Source organism: Panthera uncia (assembly GCF_023721935.1).
Source record: "Panthera uncia isolate 11264 chromosome B3 unlocalized genomic scaffold, Puncia_PCG_1.0 HiC_scaffold_1, whole genome shotgun sequence".
NCBI lineage: Eukaryota > Metazoa > Chordata > Mammalia > Carnivora > Felidae > Panthera > Panthera uncia.
In genome coordinates this window covers 35,874,801-35,891,405 of record NW_026057582.1, presented here as the reverse complement: position 1 = coordinate 35,891,405, position 16,605 = coordinate 35,874,801, and the positions used below count along the sequence as shown (strand labels likewise).

At 44.8% G+C, this 16,605-nt stretch overlaps 1 protein-coding gene across 1 annotated transcript in view; it reads right to left on the bottom strand.

The window, feature by feature from the left end:
• Window positions 1-5,305: 5,305 nt before the first annotated feature.
• ESR2 (estrogen receptor 2) overlaps window positions 5,306-16,605 on the bottom strand; it is a 55,817-nt gene continuing 44,517 nt past the window's right edge. The window contains exons 7-8 of the mRNA XM_049611496.1: window positions 8,908-9,088; window positions 5,306-6,815 (exon numbers count right to left, since the gene is read on the bottom strand). Of these exons, the coding sequence (XP_049467453.1) occupies window positions 6,626-6,815; window positions 8,908-9,088 (371 nt within the window). The 3' untranslated portion in view covers window positions 5,306-6,625. The remainder of the gene's footprint in view (window positions 6,816-8,907; window positions 9,089-16,605) is intronic.

Genomic DNA, 16,605 nt, shown 5'->3' with positions numbered 1-16,605 from the left:
TAAGGGAAAAATGATACCCAAACTTTTTCTCTAAGCCACTGAGTTGGTTAGAAGGAGGTCCTTGCTCCAGTTTTGCAGAATCTTGACCTCCTTCTCTTCCAGTCCAAAGGAAGTGATGGTTCTAGAAACCTTTGACCCTGGAGCAAGTCAAAGTCCCAGTGAAAGAAAAGTGTCTGCATTTTAAAGCCTAATTGTACACATCCATTCTCAAAATAACGGTCTTTGAGTCTTGAGTCTGTATGTCAGGCAAACCAGGACTCTTACATGGGTGAGCTGCATTTTATTTGAACACACAGTGCCTGTGGTCATAAATCACCAGGGTGAGATTAGTTGACCAAAGATTAAATTGCTGCCGTTTAAAAAGTCTTTGACAGGGGCGCCTGGGCGGCATAGTCAAGTGTCCAATCTCGTGGTTCGAACCCCACGTTGGGCTCTATGCTGACAGCTCAGAACCTGGAGCCTGCTTCAGATTCTGTGTCTCCCTCTCTCTCAGCCCCTCCCCCACTAGCACTCCCGTCTCTCTCAAACATTAAAAAAAAAATTTTTTTTTAAGTCTTTGACAGCTTAAGACAGATTCTAACCCTCCTGAAATTGTAGGCAAGCATTTGTTGCTTATGTACCTTTTTCTGGGAAGACTGTCCATGGTTTTCATCAAATTCTTAAAGGGTGCTGCAAACCTAAAATAGAATAGAATTCAGATATGGGAACACAGACTAATTAAGCCTAATTATTGAAAGTTCTTATATTCCCAACAAATACATTTTTAAAGCCAAAATTATGAAAAACACTTTATTTAGCTTATGTCACATTAAACTTCTTTCCATAAACATTAAGGGGACACAGCAGAGGGGAAAAGCGGTCATGGGGGAAGAACGGAAAGCAGACCTCAAAACTTGCTGTCACACAACATTCATTTGTAAAAAGGCCCAAATGTACAAGGCTGCTTAATGGTACAAAGCATTCACCCGAAAAAATGACAAGCTATAGCCAGCCAACAGGCTCTGAGGTACACAGGACCACCAGATGACAAAGTCACAGCACCAAGAGTCCGGGCAGTTAGACACCCAGCGCAGAAGAACAAACGTGCGGAGACCGTGCTAATAGGAGCTGCTCAGGACCAGCGTTCACAAGCCTTCGCCCTTCCCATGAAGGAAATCCTCCCACACATTAACAGCCAGCCACTGGCGCCACAAGTGGATAGGATCCTTGGAACTCCAAAAATAAAAGAAAGGGGGGGGGGGGGGGGGGGGGGAAGAAGGATCCTTGACTCCAAAGCAACAAAAAGGGTTATAAGAAGATTGCATATCGCAGAGACAATGCACATCTTCGAGCTGTCACTGGAGCCAAAATTCCAGCAACTTTGAGAGCTACAAAGAATACACGGCATGTGTTTCACACGATTGTATACCAAACTCCACGGGGAAGCATCAGTAAGTACCTAAAAGGTGTGAGAATTTTACAGGGGTAAATTTCCAAGGAACCCCGTACTCCACTCCAGTGCATCTGGGGAAAGCAATAGCAGACAGGAGGTGACAGGAATACCACCCACTGGCTTAGGAGCCCAGGGTGAGGGAACAATAGAACTCTTCATTTTCTGTTCCACCTGTATAAAGTTTTGTGCAGGCCCCATCTAAGCCAAAAAGGTAGGAGGACCTAAAGATACAACAGAAGGCAACCATAACTTTTTTTCTTTTTTTTTTTCTTTTTGAGCGAGAGGGCACAAGAGCAAGGGCAGGAAGAAAGAGAGAGGAGAGAGAGAATCCCATAAAGACAGAGAGAGAGAGAGAGAAGTGGGACATGAGCTCCCGAACTGTGAGATCATGACCTGAGCTGAAGTCAGATGCTCACGACTGAGCCACCCAGGTGCCCAGAGGCAACCCTAACTCTAATGTGTGTTACACACTGAGATTCACATCAAGCAGCAGGAGCAATGCTGGCCAGGCAGGCAGAAGACTTCCATTCCTGTCCAACTTTTGCCATAAGTAGTTTTGTGACTTTGAGCAGGTCAGCTTACCCCTCTGGGCTTTAATTTTACGTGTGGATAAAAGATGAGACTCAACCTCTGTCAAGTTTGCAAGCTGTCACTGTGCCTACAGGGTATTGCGGAAATTGGGAAGGCCCCACTTAAACCAGAGCAGCCATGCGTGTCAGATCGCAATTGATGAATGGATTCCGCAGTCTAAAAATATTTCTTTAGTGTTTTGGGGTTTTTTTTGGTGTGTGTTTTGTTTTTAACTAAACTGCATGATTACTTTAAGCTTTGGAACTTTACTTGTGTTTAGCTCTGTCACTAACTGCCCTGTGTGACCTTGAGCAAGTTTGCTTGTACCCTCTGTTTTCCAGAGCCAGAAAATTAGGATAACGGTAATTATTATGAAGAGTAAATGCAAAAGTATGAGGCATGGAGAACTGTGGCACACAGTAAGTATTCCACAAATGTTATTTTTAGGTACTAAATGATGTATTTTTATCATCTCCTTCACGTAACCTTTATTATGTTTTCTAAAAGGCTTTCAGCAGCTTAAAGAAATGGGTCAAATCTTACTCAAAAAAACATTTTGTTTCAAAATAGACCTATATACTGAAGGTGCACCTTGAATTTGAAAAAGTGTCCCTATATGCAAGCTCCTTAGCTGATTTAAATAAAAACCAAACTTTTCACATGCTAGAATATTCTAGATTTGCTTCAACCTAGCTTACTTATATGATTATATAAGTCACTCTGCCAAGAACTGGTAACTCATGTCTTTTTACTGAGCTCTAGAATAATTCCTTCTAGCTGAGTCGGCAGGTGAAATAATCCAGATAAAGACTGTCTCACTGCAGAACTTTTGTTGATTTGCCTTGTTTTGTTTTTAATACAGTTGAGACCTTCTAGATTTGTTATTAGGCTGACAATCTTCCGTTCCCACCTCAAGTGTTCAAGAAAAATCTCTTCAAAATGATGTTAGGGTCGAATCCTCTGTAATGGTCCCAGTAGACAGTATGAATGTGACAGGCCTGAGGCCACACAGAGGGGACGGGGGAAGGGTGGGGGACAAAGGACAACGTGTGCACACTCACTGTGCAGCCCCAGGCTCGCCCACACCGTCCTCTCTAGGAATTGCCAGTTCCCTCCCGGGATTCCGAGTGAATGCTCTCTTCTAACGTTCCCTGTGTTAAGAATATTCCATGTTAATTATTTCATTAACATTTGCCATATGATTCTGTATGAGACACTCGTGTTTTTGGAATTAAGCCCAAATCTCATTCATCTCCCACCAATAAGCTTCTTACATTAAACAATAACTTGCAGATCAAAATGGAAGAAAAGAATCTTGCCACACGAGTGTGAGGCAAAGCTAAGATCATTTTTCCATAATACATAAAGTGTAGCTGGGTGGGGTTTTTTTCCCCCTCCGATACTCAAGTTAATTCCTGTTTACATTTATCAGGTCCTATTTCCCTGAGTTAATTCCTTTTGAAAGCTGATCTTGGAAACAACAAAATCCTGGCTTAGCTATGGCAGAATTTAAAGTTGTCTATAGATCACTTTGAGGAGTATGGATACCCCCCAAAAAAAGACGACATTTAAAAGCACTATTAAAGAGAAATGATTCATCTTTAAAATGGATACTGAGAGTTTACCAACAACATAAAAACTGCACACTGGTGTCATCTTTAGAGGACACATTTGGAGCAGATGGGCACAGAGATTCAAAACACTCCATCTGCAGTGGGGGAAAGGGCCCTAAAATATTCTAAACAAAATGAAGAACTCTTTTCAACTATACGCCATGTCATCTCAACTGCCTACTTGGCCCAGATCCCAGTTCTAAGAGACAGCCTTGCACGGAGGAGGCCCCCCCAGGCTGGACTAACCTGTACCAGCAGCACACACACACACCCCCCCCCCCCCAATGGCAACCTGAGCCAAGAAGAAATTACCAACGTGTTACATCCCCCTCGTGGCTGAATCTAAATGCAGTGAAGCAAGCAGCCTCAAGAAGCATGCGGGAATAATGAGGGGATGCGTAGTGGGTGCTGGAAGGGTTTACTCAAGCACATGCACCCTCCGGGCAAGCACAGGGTTTGGCACGGAAAGGTGCTTAGACACCTGAGACAAATCTGGTTTCTACCTTGGGCAGCAAAATCCAACCTAAAAAATGTCACTGCATGCTCCTGTGGCAGTGGCTTGGACCTCATTCTGTTTTGTTTTTGTTTTTGAACCTGGTAGTCTCTTTTGTAAGTACAATTAAGAACATTTCATCAGCAGGGGCACCTGGGTGGCTCAGTCAGTTAAGCGTCTGACTTCAGCTCAAGTCATGATCTCACAGTGTCGTGAGGTCAAGCCCTGCATCAGGCTCTGTGCGACAGCGCGGAGCCTGCTTCAGATCCTCTGTCTCTCGCTCTCTGCCCCTCCTCAGCTTGCACGCGTGCGCTCTTTCTCTCTCGCGTGCGCATGCACAAAATAAACAAACATGAAAAAAGAGAGAGAGAACTTCATCAGCAAATACTTGTTCAAGACTGCCTCCTTTGCCTCCCACTTCGGTTTCCCCAACCTGCTATCTTCTGTTCAACGTGCAGGGTTCTAGGCTGCCCAGAAAGAAAGAAAACTGACCTTCTGGATGACACTGGTTCCCCAGTTCCTGTAAAAGGCAGTCCATGTGATCTATACCAAATCTCACCTCGGCTGCAACACTGAGCCACTAGGAATAATTTCAGGCCACCTTAGACTACAGACAATGGCGTGTTCTCTAGGTCTGTGTCCACGTGTTTCTAAAACGGCTCTGCTCAACTTTCAGTAAAACTGCACCAAAATTAAGAATTATCCAAGGACTCCCTAGCAGAAACCAACCTTTACAACATTGAATTTAATTTTCCTAATGATTTAGTAAATACAGAGTGTGCTAGCAAAGTAAACCTATTTTCGAAAAGAGAATGAGTTTAATCTCCTCTCACAAGGTAATTTTTTAAAACATCATCAAAAAATCGAACATTATTTAACTGCTCACTTTCAAGGTACAGATGTAACTCATTTTACGCATTCACCATGTTCCTGAAGGTTTCCATTGTTAAAAAGTGAGTTAAAACTGTAATTTCAGAGGTGCTTTATCACCTCGTCCTATTTATGTTCCACTTGAAATAGGAACTAATAGTTTACGAAGTCCCCCCCCACACTCACCATAGAAATGTTCTGATAAGAAAACAGTTCAAAAGAGCCGTAGGATGTAAAAGAATTCTTGCTATAAATATCCCTAAATATATATATATATATATATATATATATATATTTTTTTTTTTTTTTTTTTTTTTTTTAAGTAGAGTTTGCAGACCAGGGTTGTTCAGGTGGTAATGCTCACCAAATCTACACTGTGGCCGTGAACCCGACATACCGGTGTGTCTGTAGCCATTCATCTTTCCACAGAACAGCATGCCTTGCACACACAGCCTGACGTGTCCCTGTCTATGGATGGCTGATGTGACAATTGTGGATGTCCCAGGGAAGCACTGTGGCTGTGACCCAAACCCACAAGAGAAACCCATTCCTGCAAACACTGGGCCTTTCTCCCGCACACACTGGGCACCTGGGACAAGAGAGTTTTGAGGAAGGAAAATTCCAGGGGCAGTTAGATTTAAATCTCTACAATCCTCCATGAAAGTGATCACAAACACACATGCACCCCAAATAATTAGCAGGCTCTATGAATGCAAACCAAGAGGAATGAACCTCTATGAAGATGGCAGCAAGGTCAAGTGTGCGGGGGGCGTGGGGGTGGAGAACGTGGCTCCCTTCCCAGCCTGACCACTGGCTCCCCAGGTTGCAATCCCTCTGGCCTTCAATGGTAATAGTGATACATGGCCTTAGTCCTCACAGATTTGTGAGGCAGGTTTGTGGAACTAGTTCATTCATTCATTGTTTGGTTTTCAATCCTATAATCAAGTAGCCCGGAAGAGGGCAAACAAAGGCCTATCTAAGGGCAGGTTAGGTGGCACAATAAAGGTTAGTCCACTTCTTGGGGCACCTGGGTGGCTCAGTCGGTTAAGCATCCGACTTCGGCTCAGGTCATGATCTCATGGTTTGTGAGTTCCAGCCCCACGTAGGGCTCTGTGCTGACAGCTCACAGCCTGGAACCTGCTTCAGATTCTGTGTCTCCCTCTCTCTGCCCCTCCCCTGCTCTCACTGTCTCTCTCTCTCAAAAAAAATAATAATAATAAACATTTAAAAAAAATTTTCTTTAAAGGTTAGTCCACTTCTTTAAAGTGCCTCATTCTCTCCCTCTCTACCTTATAAACTTTCCATGTCAGATTTCCACCATTCATTACAAAACCTTCAGGATGTTTCCCAGAGGAACAGAAGGGAGATGGAAAGTAAGAAAGGAACCACACTGAGATTCTATGAGGCCAAGCGAGAGGTAAACTCCGCATTCAAACATGCTCCCTAGCTTTCTCAGCCTGACTCCTGGGAAGTGGAGAGGTCAGGTGAAGGACGGCACATGGCTGAGCCTACCATGACCCAATGAGGGACCACGCAGGAGAAAGACGATGAAGCCCGCCCACTTCCAGATGGAGCTCGCGGTTTGCATTTGGGGTTCGCACTTCAGCCTCTGACCTCCTCTGTGGCCTGTTCGCCCCAGGATGGGCATCACTCAGGAGACTGGAGGTTCTGGAAGCCCTCTTTGCTCTTACTCTCCTCTGCCGGGCTGCACTCGGACCCTGTGACCAAGGACTTGTGCCCTCGAAGCGTGTGGGCATTCAGCATCTCCAGCAGCAGGTCGTAGACTGGGACCACGTTTTTGCACTTCATGTTGAGCAGGTGTTCCATGCCCTTGTTACTATGGGAACAAAGAGATGCTGAGAGTCCTTCCCGTGAGGCAGCCGTGGGAACTTCAAAATCTTCCCCAACTCTCCCCAACAAAGTCGGTCCACCCCACACCCCAAATCCCTTTGCCATTTGCTCTAGGTAGGGTCCTTCCATCTGGCTCCATCAATCATCTACACTGAAGGGCAAGCACCTCAGTGTCCCACCACCCACCTGCAGTGGCCCGACAGAACCTGGCACGGAGTGCAATTCTCATTTTTCATACCAGTTATGTTCTATATAGTTGCCACCAACACTGAATCGGCAAATACACTGCTCCTGGGGAAAATACAGAGGCTCTGGTCACAACATTTTCATCCTCCAATTCATACATAACCTAGGTGTACCTGTGTTTGTGTTTAAAGACACCTTGTTTAACATAACTTGTCGCTTCATTAACATTTAATTCACAGTCTATGGTACCATAGCTCATGCGTGAATAAAAGCTGATCTAACTCGCATATTCTCTCCATAAGGTACATCACAGCCTTCTTGCACTTAGGAACACTGACAGTGCTTCAGTACTGTGCTTGGGGGCCACGTTTAGACACTGAAATCTCCCAACAAAAAGTACACAAAAGTGCAAAAACATGGCACTTAAGAGACCACGTAAAGGACATTTCTTTACAGTACGAGGGCCGAAACAAGAATGCAAGTGTCACCTTGTTTGACCTCAGTTGGGTATGTACGTGTGGGCAACTCAAATTTTTTGCCACTCTGCACACGTCCTTGAGTGAGCACAAAAAATGGCATAGAGTATGGAGTCAGGGGTTACAAATAAATTTGTAAACGCAGTCACCTTTGCAAATACAGAATCTGTGAATAATGAGAACGGATGGTACCTGTTCTGAAAATGATCCTGGTGGTAAATAATCATTCAAGAGGAAGGAAGGCAAAGGTTGTTTTCATTTCCTCCCCCTTGTAATAATCCTTGAGGTGAGTACTGTCCTTCCCCACAGCCCCTGGACTTTCATCCTCCTTGGGCAGCAATTACTTTCCAACCTCATCTCCCCTCTTCCTGCTCCAGGGCAGGGTGACCCTCATCCCGGGAGCCATGTAGCACTGAGCATCACTGTCCCAGCACAGAGCTACCATCCTACACCAGGGGAGCCCCTCGTCGTCAGAACACATGATTCATGTTCCCTGAAATCCACTCCACTCACGGCCCTGCCTTCCTAAACCTGCTGGCCTCGCCAGTTCCCTTTGGTCTCATTCTTAACGTCCTGATGCTGTCACAAGAACAGAACCACTCTTTAAACACAAACACAGGGGGCGCCTGGGTGGCTCCGTCGGTTAAGCGTCCGACTTCAGCTCAGGTCACGATCTCGCGGTCCGTGAGTTCGAGCCCCGCGTCAGGCTCTGGGCTGATGGCTCGGAGCCTGGAGCCTGCTTCCGATTCTGTGTCTCCCTCTCTCTCTGCCCCTCCCCCATTCATGCTCTGTCTCTCTCTGTCCCAAAAATAAATAAACGTTAAAAAAAAAATTAAATAAATAAATAAATAAATAAACACAAACACAGGTACACCAAGGTTATGTATGAATTGGAGGATGAAAAATGTTGTGACCAGAGCCTCTCAGGAACCTAATCCTGTATTTCCCCCAGGAGCAGTGCATTTGCTGCTTCAGTACTTCCCCAGATCACTAGCCTCAGGAGTTGATCTAACCTCCTCAAGAAAACGACCTCAGAGTAGTGGTGCAGGAGGGGAGGCACGTCACGTTAGGAGAGACACTGCCCTTTTTAGAATTCCATGAACAAGCCCAAACCCCCGGCAACTAAAAAACAGATGAAGGATGCCATAAATATCCTATAAAGGGTCACATGACATCTAGTCAGTGCCCACTATGCCAATCTTTGGCCACAGGCTCATGCACTGATGAAGGGACCCCACCACCACCACCATTCCCTTTCAGGGGGTTATTTTCCTTTAGAGGTAAAAATTCTACCTTATTACTCTCAAACTTGCAAACGCTTTCTCAAAGCTCTTCACCCTTCTCAGAGCATGTGCGTGCAACCCCCCCCCCACACATTCAGTGGAGCTGCCCCCCACGCCCACCCCAGGATTGTACCTGGCGTGTCTGACATGAGAAAGGAGCATCAGGAGGTTAGCCAGGCGGACTGGCTGCTGCTGGGAGGGAATCCCGCTCTTGGCAATCACCCAGACCAGAGCATCAGTCACGGCGTTCAGTAAGTGAGTCAGCTTCCGGCTGCTGTCAGCCTCCTGGCTTGCTGCGGCTAACGGGTGCATACCTGGACAGAGAACAGCCACGAGTCATTGCTCTGAAGAGAGGGAATGGAAGTCGTGTATCCAGCAGCTAAGAATGCCTACATTCTCCAGAAAGGGGGCCAAATTGATCTGGGCTGTTCTGGCATCTGCACGTATAGTGAAGTCTTAAAATCTTCACCTGCCCATGGTGTCCTTCCCCTGAGAGCCAGCCCCGTCGCCAAGCCTGGCTGAATGCGGGCGGACTAACTGGTCTCTCAAAATGCCACGTGGCCCACAACCGTGGCTTTTCCTAGCAGTAAACCTATCTGGTGGCCTGAACCATTACATGGTGTTTCTCAGCTGTAGTTAACAGCTACATACAGAGAGGGTCAGAGAGTGAGATTAATTCTACTCTCAGCCCCTAGGAGGCCCCCTCATCTAAGGGGAGTTTAACAAACATAAACGAATGACCACAACGACGTAGCCTCCCCTGTCCACCACATGCAGACAGCCATGGCAGGCCCGCTGTCCAGGCCCTTGGCATCACACCTCTGGTGGCACCTTGCTGGGGCAGGAAGACCATCTCTAGTTCTTGGACCCCAGACCAGTTTCCTAGTGCTTCCAACCTGAGCACCTCATTGAGCAAAGCCTGCAGGCACATGACTCCTGAGATCCCCAAAGCCACCCTCGAAGTAGGCTGTTCCCCACCCCCCGACCTCATCCTACCCTGCCCGGTGTTTAATCCCCCTCTGACTCTAGGATCTGAGATACTGTGGCCTCCCAGTATTTGCAAAATAACGGCTCAGGTAAATCCTCTTGCCCCCACACCCCACCACCAATCCTGCCTCCTGCATCCCTGGAAGCAGGGAAATAATTAGCTTCTCTTCCAGGCTTTCGGTTTCAAAGTAAGAATAAATGGCAACTCTGTGGAACCAACCAGGGACCTGCCGGCTGTGTGCTAGAAGGATAATGAGGACCAGCACACCATCATCCATGGAATTTGGGCACTTTCCGTTCTCTTTTTTTTTATTGGTATTTTTAGTTCAATTAAGGTAGCTCAGTTCCACACAGTTCAGTGGAGGCAAGGGACATCTTGAACCACAATTATGCAAGTGTAATGCTTCACCACACCCCTGGGGCCTGTCCCTCCACAATGTCTGACGATGTAGGCTTAAAATATTCATCTTTTTACAGTAACCCAGAACTGCTTCTCTAACTCACAGGCTCACCTCATTCTCCACAGTGACGCTTCCTGAATCCCCCCATATCCTCAAAACTCTGACTGAACCCCACAGCAGGTGACCTGCCCTCACACCGCAAGGGAAACAAGTCCCACCCTTGGCCCAACGTGCCCCTTCCGAGCCACCAAAATGCAGACCCGCTCATGTGGCTCCCTTTCATGGCTTCCCAGCTCTTGGGTCAGAATCCAAACCATCTGGCGCAGCTTTCAAGGGTACCAGGCCACTCTCTGCTCTTTTCACCCTCATCTCCCACCGCACCTCACCTTGAACCCTTTTAACTCCAGAGCAGGTGATGCAAAGAACACGCCCAACTTTCTGCTTAGGAACTCGCTCGCTCTCCCTCTCCTCCTCTCCACCCTCCCTCTTTTGCTTATTGACATCCACTCCTCCTTTAGATCCCAGCCTGGCTGTGAACTTCCTTCTGGATGCTCTCCTGACCTCCCTACTATTCCACCCTAAGTCTACTCTGGTTCTCCTCTGAAGTTCTGACAGTGCAGACAGCACCATGTTGTCCCACATCCTGGATTTCCTTATACACACCCATGGCCACCCTTCCACCCTCAGAGACACTGGACATAAGCACTTCGAGAGCACAGACCCTGTCTGCTTATCATTATATCCTCATCACCTAGTGCAAAGACTGGCATGGAATGAATACTCATAAAGGGAAGAATTAGGCTGAATGTACATAGGTTCAGATTTTTACATCAGGTTAGCCAATCACACCATCATAACTGAAATGATAAAAATGCAGGTTAATGCATATTTTAGGGATACGCACAGAAAATTATTAATCTCATTAAACTCACTTCCCCTAAAATTGACCCCAGCTGCATTAACAAGTGCTTTCTCTAAACTACCCTTCAGTCCATTCTTCTACAGGATGTGTGCTCCATGGATTTCTGCTGTCAGAAATATGTTTTAGGATTCTAAAAGGACGTGTGTTGGTCCAAAGTGACAAAGTGAAAAAATAAAAATAACTCTTCAGCTAAGTATACATAGCACCATTTAGTATTCACAGCACCATTACTCATGATAGCCTAAAAGTGGAAACAAATCTAGTGCCCATTAATAAATGGATAAACAAAATGGGGTGTGTCCATACAATGGAGTATTACTCAGCCATAAAAAAGAACAAAAGACTCATTCATGCTACAACATGGATGAACCTTGAAAACCTTATGCCAAGTGAAAGAAGCCAGTTACAAAGGACCACAATTTGTATGGTTCCATTTATAGGACATGTCCAGAACAGGCATATCTATACACGGGGGTGGCTGCCTAGGAGTGAAGGTGGAAGAGAAATTAGGGAGGGATGACTAATGAGCACAGCCTTCTTTTGGGGTGATGAAAATGTTCTAAAATTGGTTGTGATGATGGGTGGTGCATAAGTCTACGGACACACTAAAATCCACTGAATTGTATACTTTAAATGGGTGAATTGTCTAGTAGGTGAATCCCTCTTCACAAAGGAGTAGTCGTTGCCAAAGGCAAGCCCTGGGTCTTCTAGAGGCTGTGGGGGCAGTGCAGCTTCCTACCGGGCCATCACTGTCATCACCAGCAAGGAGTTTGGGGACGGGAGTCAGTTAGGTTTTGTGAGGACTGTATCAATTTTGGATACGGGGAAAGTTTTTATATGCAGAAAGATTAACCTATATAAGATCATCCTGGGAAGGAATTTAGCCGAAAAATACCCATTTTGCTGCCTCGTTGGTCAGCAGCACCAAGCCTGCACTTGGGCATTCACACGCCCCGGGGCTCACCAAGCGTGTACTTACAGAGTCATTGCTAACTGGCAGGCTGTGGCAGAGGCAGGAGACGGGACACAAAGCCCTCACCTCTGGGATGCTCACCACCCAGACACACAGGGAACAAAACTTAAGCTCTTCTACCAGCCAAAAGTAAAAACATCAGTTGGGGTGCCTGGGTGGCTCAGCCAGTTGCGCGTCTTTGACTCAGGTCATGATCTCACAGTGCGTGGGTTCGAGCCCCGCGTCGGGCTCTGTGCTGACAGCTCAGAGCCTGGAACCTGCTTCAGATTCTGGATCTCCCTCTCTCTCTGCCCCTCGCCCGCTCGCACTCTGTGTGTGTGTGTGTGTGTGTGTGTGTCTCTCTCAAAAATAAATAAACAGTAAAAAAAAAAAATGTTTTAAAAAAAGTAGTAAAAAAAAATCAGTAAAAAAAATTGTTTAAAAAAACTATTTAAAAAACGTCAGGATTCATTTTAGAACACAGTTCAATTACTTTACATGAAACTAAAGAAGACAAGATCTTGGCACCATGCCCCACACATACCAAAGAAAGTAAAATAAAAACAAAGATATAATCTCCTCTCCTCTTTATCACCTGGGAACAGCTGTGTGTTCCTCTCACTAACCTACCTGATGACATTCTGAGCAGTACACTGAGGCGGGGCGGGGGGGGAGGGGGAGACTCCCCAAGATCTGCCACATCCTACGTTCAAAGGATGAAGATATAAGCTCTCCTTGACTGAAGGCAAATAAAGCAGAAAATCTTAAGTGTTTAATAAAAATCCCAGAATACTAGCCAAAGGAAAAATGTGCTTTAGGGAGGTATATGTGGTGTTTGCCTCTTTGCTTTAAGGTAAGGAAGCTCTAGCCATGACCCATCCCTTTATCACCACCTCCTACCCAGCACCATGAGAACAGGCCAGTGTTTGAGAAAGGCCCGTGATAGGAAACGAGCAGGCTGATGTTCACAATGCTTTGCTCCCACAGTCCGTCAATAGAAAAGGCCCCGTCTGGCCTCTTCAGCATCCTTCTGTGTATCCTTTTGTGCCTCTGCCTTCCACCCACCTGCCTCACGGGAGCTCTCCCCGAAACTCAGAGTGAACCAAGGCTTGAGTTGTTGTCTCCATCATCTTCTTAATGGCAAAGAGTACTGCCTGGTTCTAACCCTCTATTTCTTTCATTGAACAAAAAGTTTCATCCTTTTTAAGTCTTAAAACTGCTTGGACAGGGGCACCTGGGTGGCTTGGTCGGTTAAGGGTCCGACTTTGGCTCAGGTCACGATCTCGCGGTCGGTGGGTTCGAGCCCCGCGTCGGGCTCTGTGCTGACAGCTCAGAGCCTGGAGCCTGTTTCAGATTCTGTGTCTCCCTCTCTCTGTGACCCTCCCCCATTCATGCTCTGTCTCTCTCTGTCTCAAAAATAAATAAACGTTAAAAAAAAAATTAAAAAAAAAAAAAAAAAGAAAAAACTTCTTGGACAAATGGACCTCTTCCAGGGGCTCCTGGGTGTCTCAGTCGGTTGAGCATTCGACTTCAGCTCAGGTCATGGTCTCATGGTTTGTGGGTTCAAGCCCCACAATGGGCTCTGTGCTGACAGCTCAGAGCCCGGAGCGTGCTTCGGAGGCTCCCTCTCTCTCTGCCCCTCCCCTGCTCATGCTCTGTCACTCTCTCTCCCTCTCTCTCTGCCCCTCCCCTGCTCATGCTCTGTCACTCTCTCTCAAAAACAAACATTTAAAAAAATCTAAAAACACAGACCTCTTCCTAATTTTAAATATTTTTAAAGACTATTTGCAGACTGATCCGACTCCATGTCCTACATTCAGTACCCTTGATTCTATCCAAGGGAAAACGTATTCAGTCTTCAGGTTTCTGGATGACAAGATGGCTGGTCCCACCACTCTTAATTTGGATATGTTGTTATGTTAACTACAACACTTGTATAACACTTTTGAGTTCTAAAGCATTTTAGCAAACATTGTAACAGGCTGTTAAATGCAGTGTTTTCTGTGATCTCCAAATTTTAGAAGCCAAGTTTCAGAAGCCGCATCAAAGGCTGAGAATAATAAAGTTATGCCAAGTGCCCCTCACATCCTAGGTTGTGTGTATGAGGATGTGCTGAGAGAGGAATCAAAATGGTGATGTCCTTTCTCTATCTCTCTCCCTGTAGCAAGGACGATACTCTTCTGCTACTAAAGCCTAGCAAGGACCAGACCCCCGATTACCTGTTTCAGTGTATATCGTTATTCTAGACCAAATGCATGTATCTAGTTCACTTTGACATTTTTACTATTTAGAAGTCATTGGCACATACCTGAAACCAAATAAACATTTACTGAACTGAAATTGAATTGGATAATAAAGTTAATATTCATTCTATATTATGTCCATTATTAGAAGAGATAAATAACCCAGAAAGTAAATAAATAAATAAATAAATAAATAAATAAATAAATAAATAAATAGAGATAAATAACACAGAAGTATGCAGCTATTTAAAACATAACTACCTACATCCGAAACTAATACAGGGGCACTTGGGGGGCTCAGTCGGTTAAGTGTCCGACTTCAGGTCATGATTTGACGGTTCATGAGTTCAAGCCCTGCGTGGGGCTCTGTGCTGACAGCTCAGAGCCTGGAGCCTGCTACAGATTCTGTGTCTCCCTCTCTCTCTGCCCCTCCCCCACTCACAGTTCTGCTCTGTCTCTCAAAGCTGAGTGTTAAAAAAATTTTGAGATTAATATTGTATGTCAACTGTACCTCAAAAAAAAAAAAAAGGAAAACAAATATCCCATTAAAAATGGACTATTTTAACAAATACTTCCCCAAAGAAGATACAGATATCACAAAGCAGCATACGAAAAAATTCACATCATTAGTTATAGGAAAAAACCAAAGAAACCACAAATAAATGCCATCACACACCTGTTAGCATGACTGAGGGTCCTGCATCCCAGGAAACTCCTCAGTCTCAGGTAAATCTAAATAGTTGGTCACCCCAAAATACATTTTATATAAAATTTTGTAAAATGCAAACTAATCTGTGACATTTTATGTTGACTATGTTTTATAGTGACAGAAATTGTATTGGGGGGTTGCATGGGATTGGACGGGGGAAGAAATGAAGAAGGGGGAAATTAGGAAGGGGCACAAGGAAACTTCTGAGTGTAATAGATATGTTCACTATCTTAACTGTGGTGACGCTTTCAGGGGCGTATATGATTGCCCAAACGCATAAAATTGTATGCTTTAAACAGGTACAGTTTATTGTATATTAATTATACCTCATAGTTCCATTAAAAACACTGTCTTGACTGTAAAAAAGTCAGATATAAACACATACATACGTATACATACATACGACTACTAACAAACCCTGACCTGGCCACCTAGCATGCTGATACCAATTCAGACCTGACTGAATGATGTCATCCCAACTTGAGCTCGTCACTTACGCAGGAGACTACCTCCAGACAGCCCAATGCTTACCTAGCACACAAGGGAAGCTGACAGCAACAAGTAGCAGCCCTCAGAGACTCTGCTCTCTCAATACGGGACAGAGAACATCCACAGCCTTTGGACTTTAAGAAACCTACTCCATTTCTCTTTTCCTGACCCTCATCCCCAGGGTCTCCCTCCTGTACTGGATACAGTCCCTGCTGCGCAGTATGTCTTTTCCATTCAGGCTACAATTTTTGCCCTCTTCGTCTTTCTTTTTCTGTTTTAATTACATTGTTTACAGATTTGTTGAAGTATAACTGATATGCAATAACCTGCACATACTTACTGTGTACAATTTGATCAGTCTTGATATATGTATATATATATATATATATACATACACACACACACATACACACACCATTAAAAGCATAATTCACAATCAAGATAATGAACACATTCATCACCCTCAAAAGTTCCCTCGTGTCCGTCCCTAAGTAATCTATCCCTCCACCTTCCCCAACGCCCATCCCATCCCCCGGCAACTACAGATCTGTTGCTACTATAGATTAGCTTGCTTTTTCTGAAATTTATATAAATGAGGTCTTCTAGTATGTATGCTTTTTTGTCTATCTTCTTTCATTCAGCACCATTATTTTAAGGTTCATAATGCTGCATATATCTATTAGTTCAATGCTTTTTACTGCTGAGCAGTATTCTACTCTATGGATATATCACATTTGTTTATCCTTTCATCTGTTGGTGGCCATTTGGGTTGTTACCTGTTTAGCGTTATTACAAATAAAGTTGCTATAAACATTTGCATACAAGTTTTTGTATGAACATATGCCTTCAACTCTCTTCGGTAAATACCAAGAAGTGGGATGAATGGGTAACCTGGTACGTGTATGCTTAACTATTTAAGAAAATGCCAATCAGGTTTCGAGAGTAGCTGCACCAAAATAAGTAAATAAAAGTAGTTGTACCAATTTACATCCTCCCCAGTAGCGCAGTGAGAGTTCTCATTATTCCACATTCTCACAAACCCTTGATATGGTCAGTCTCTTTAATTTTAGCCAATCTATTGGGTATGGAGTGGTTTCTCATTGTGTTTTAATTTAGATTTCTCTGATG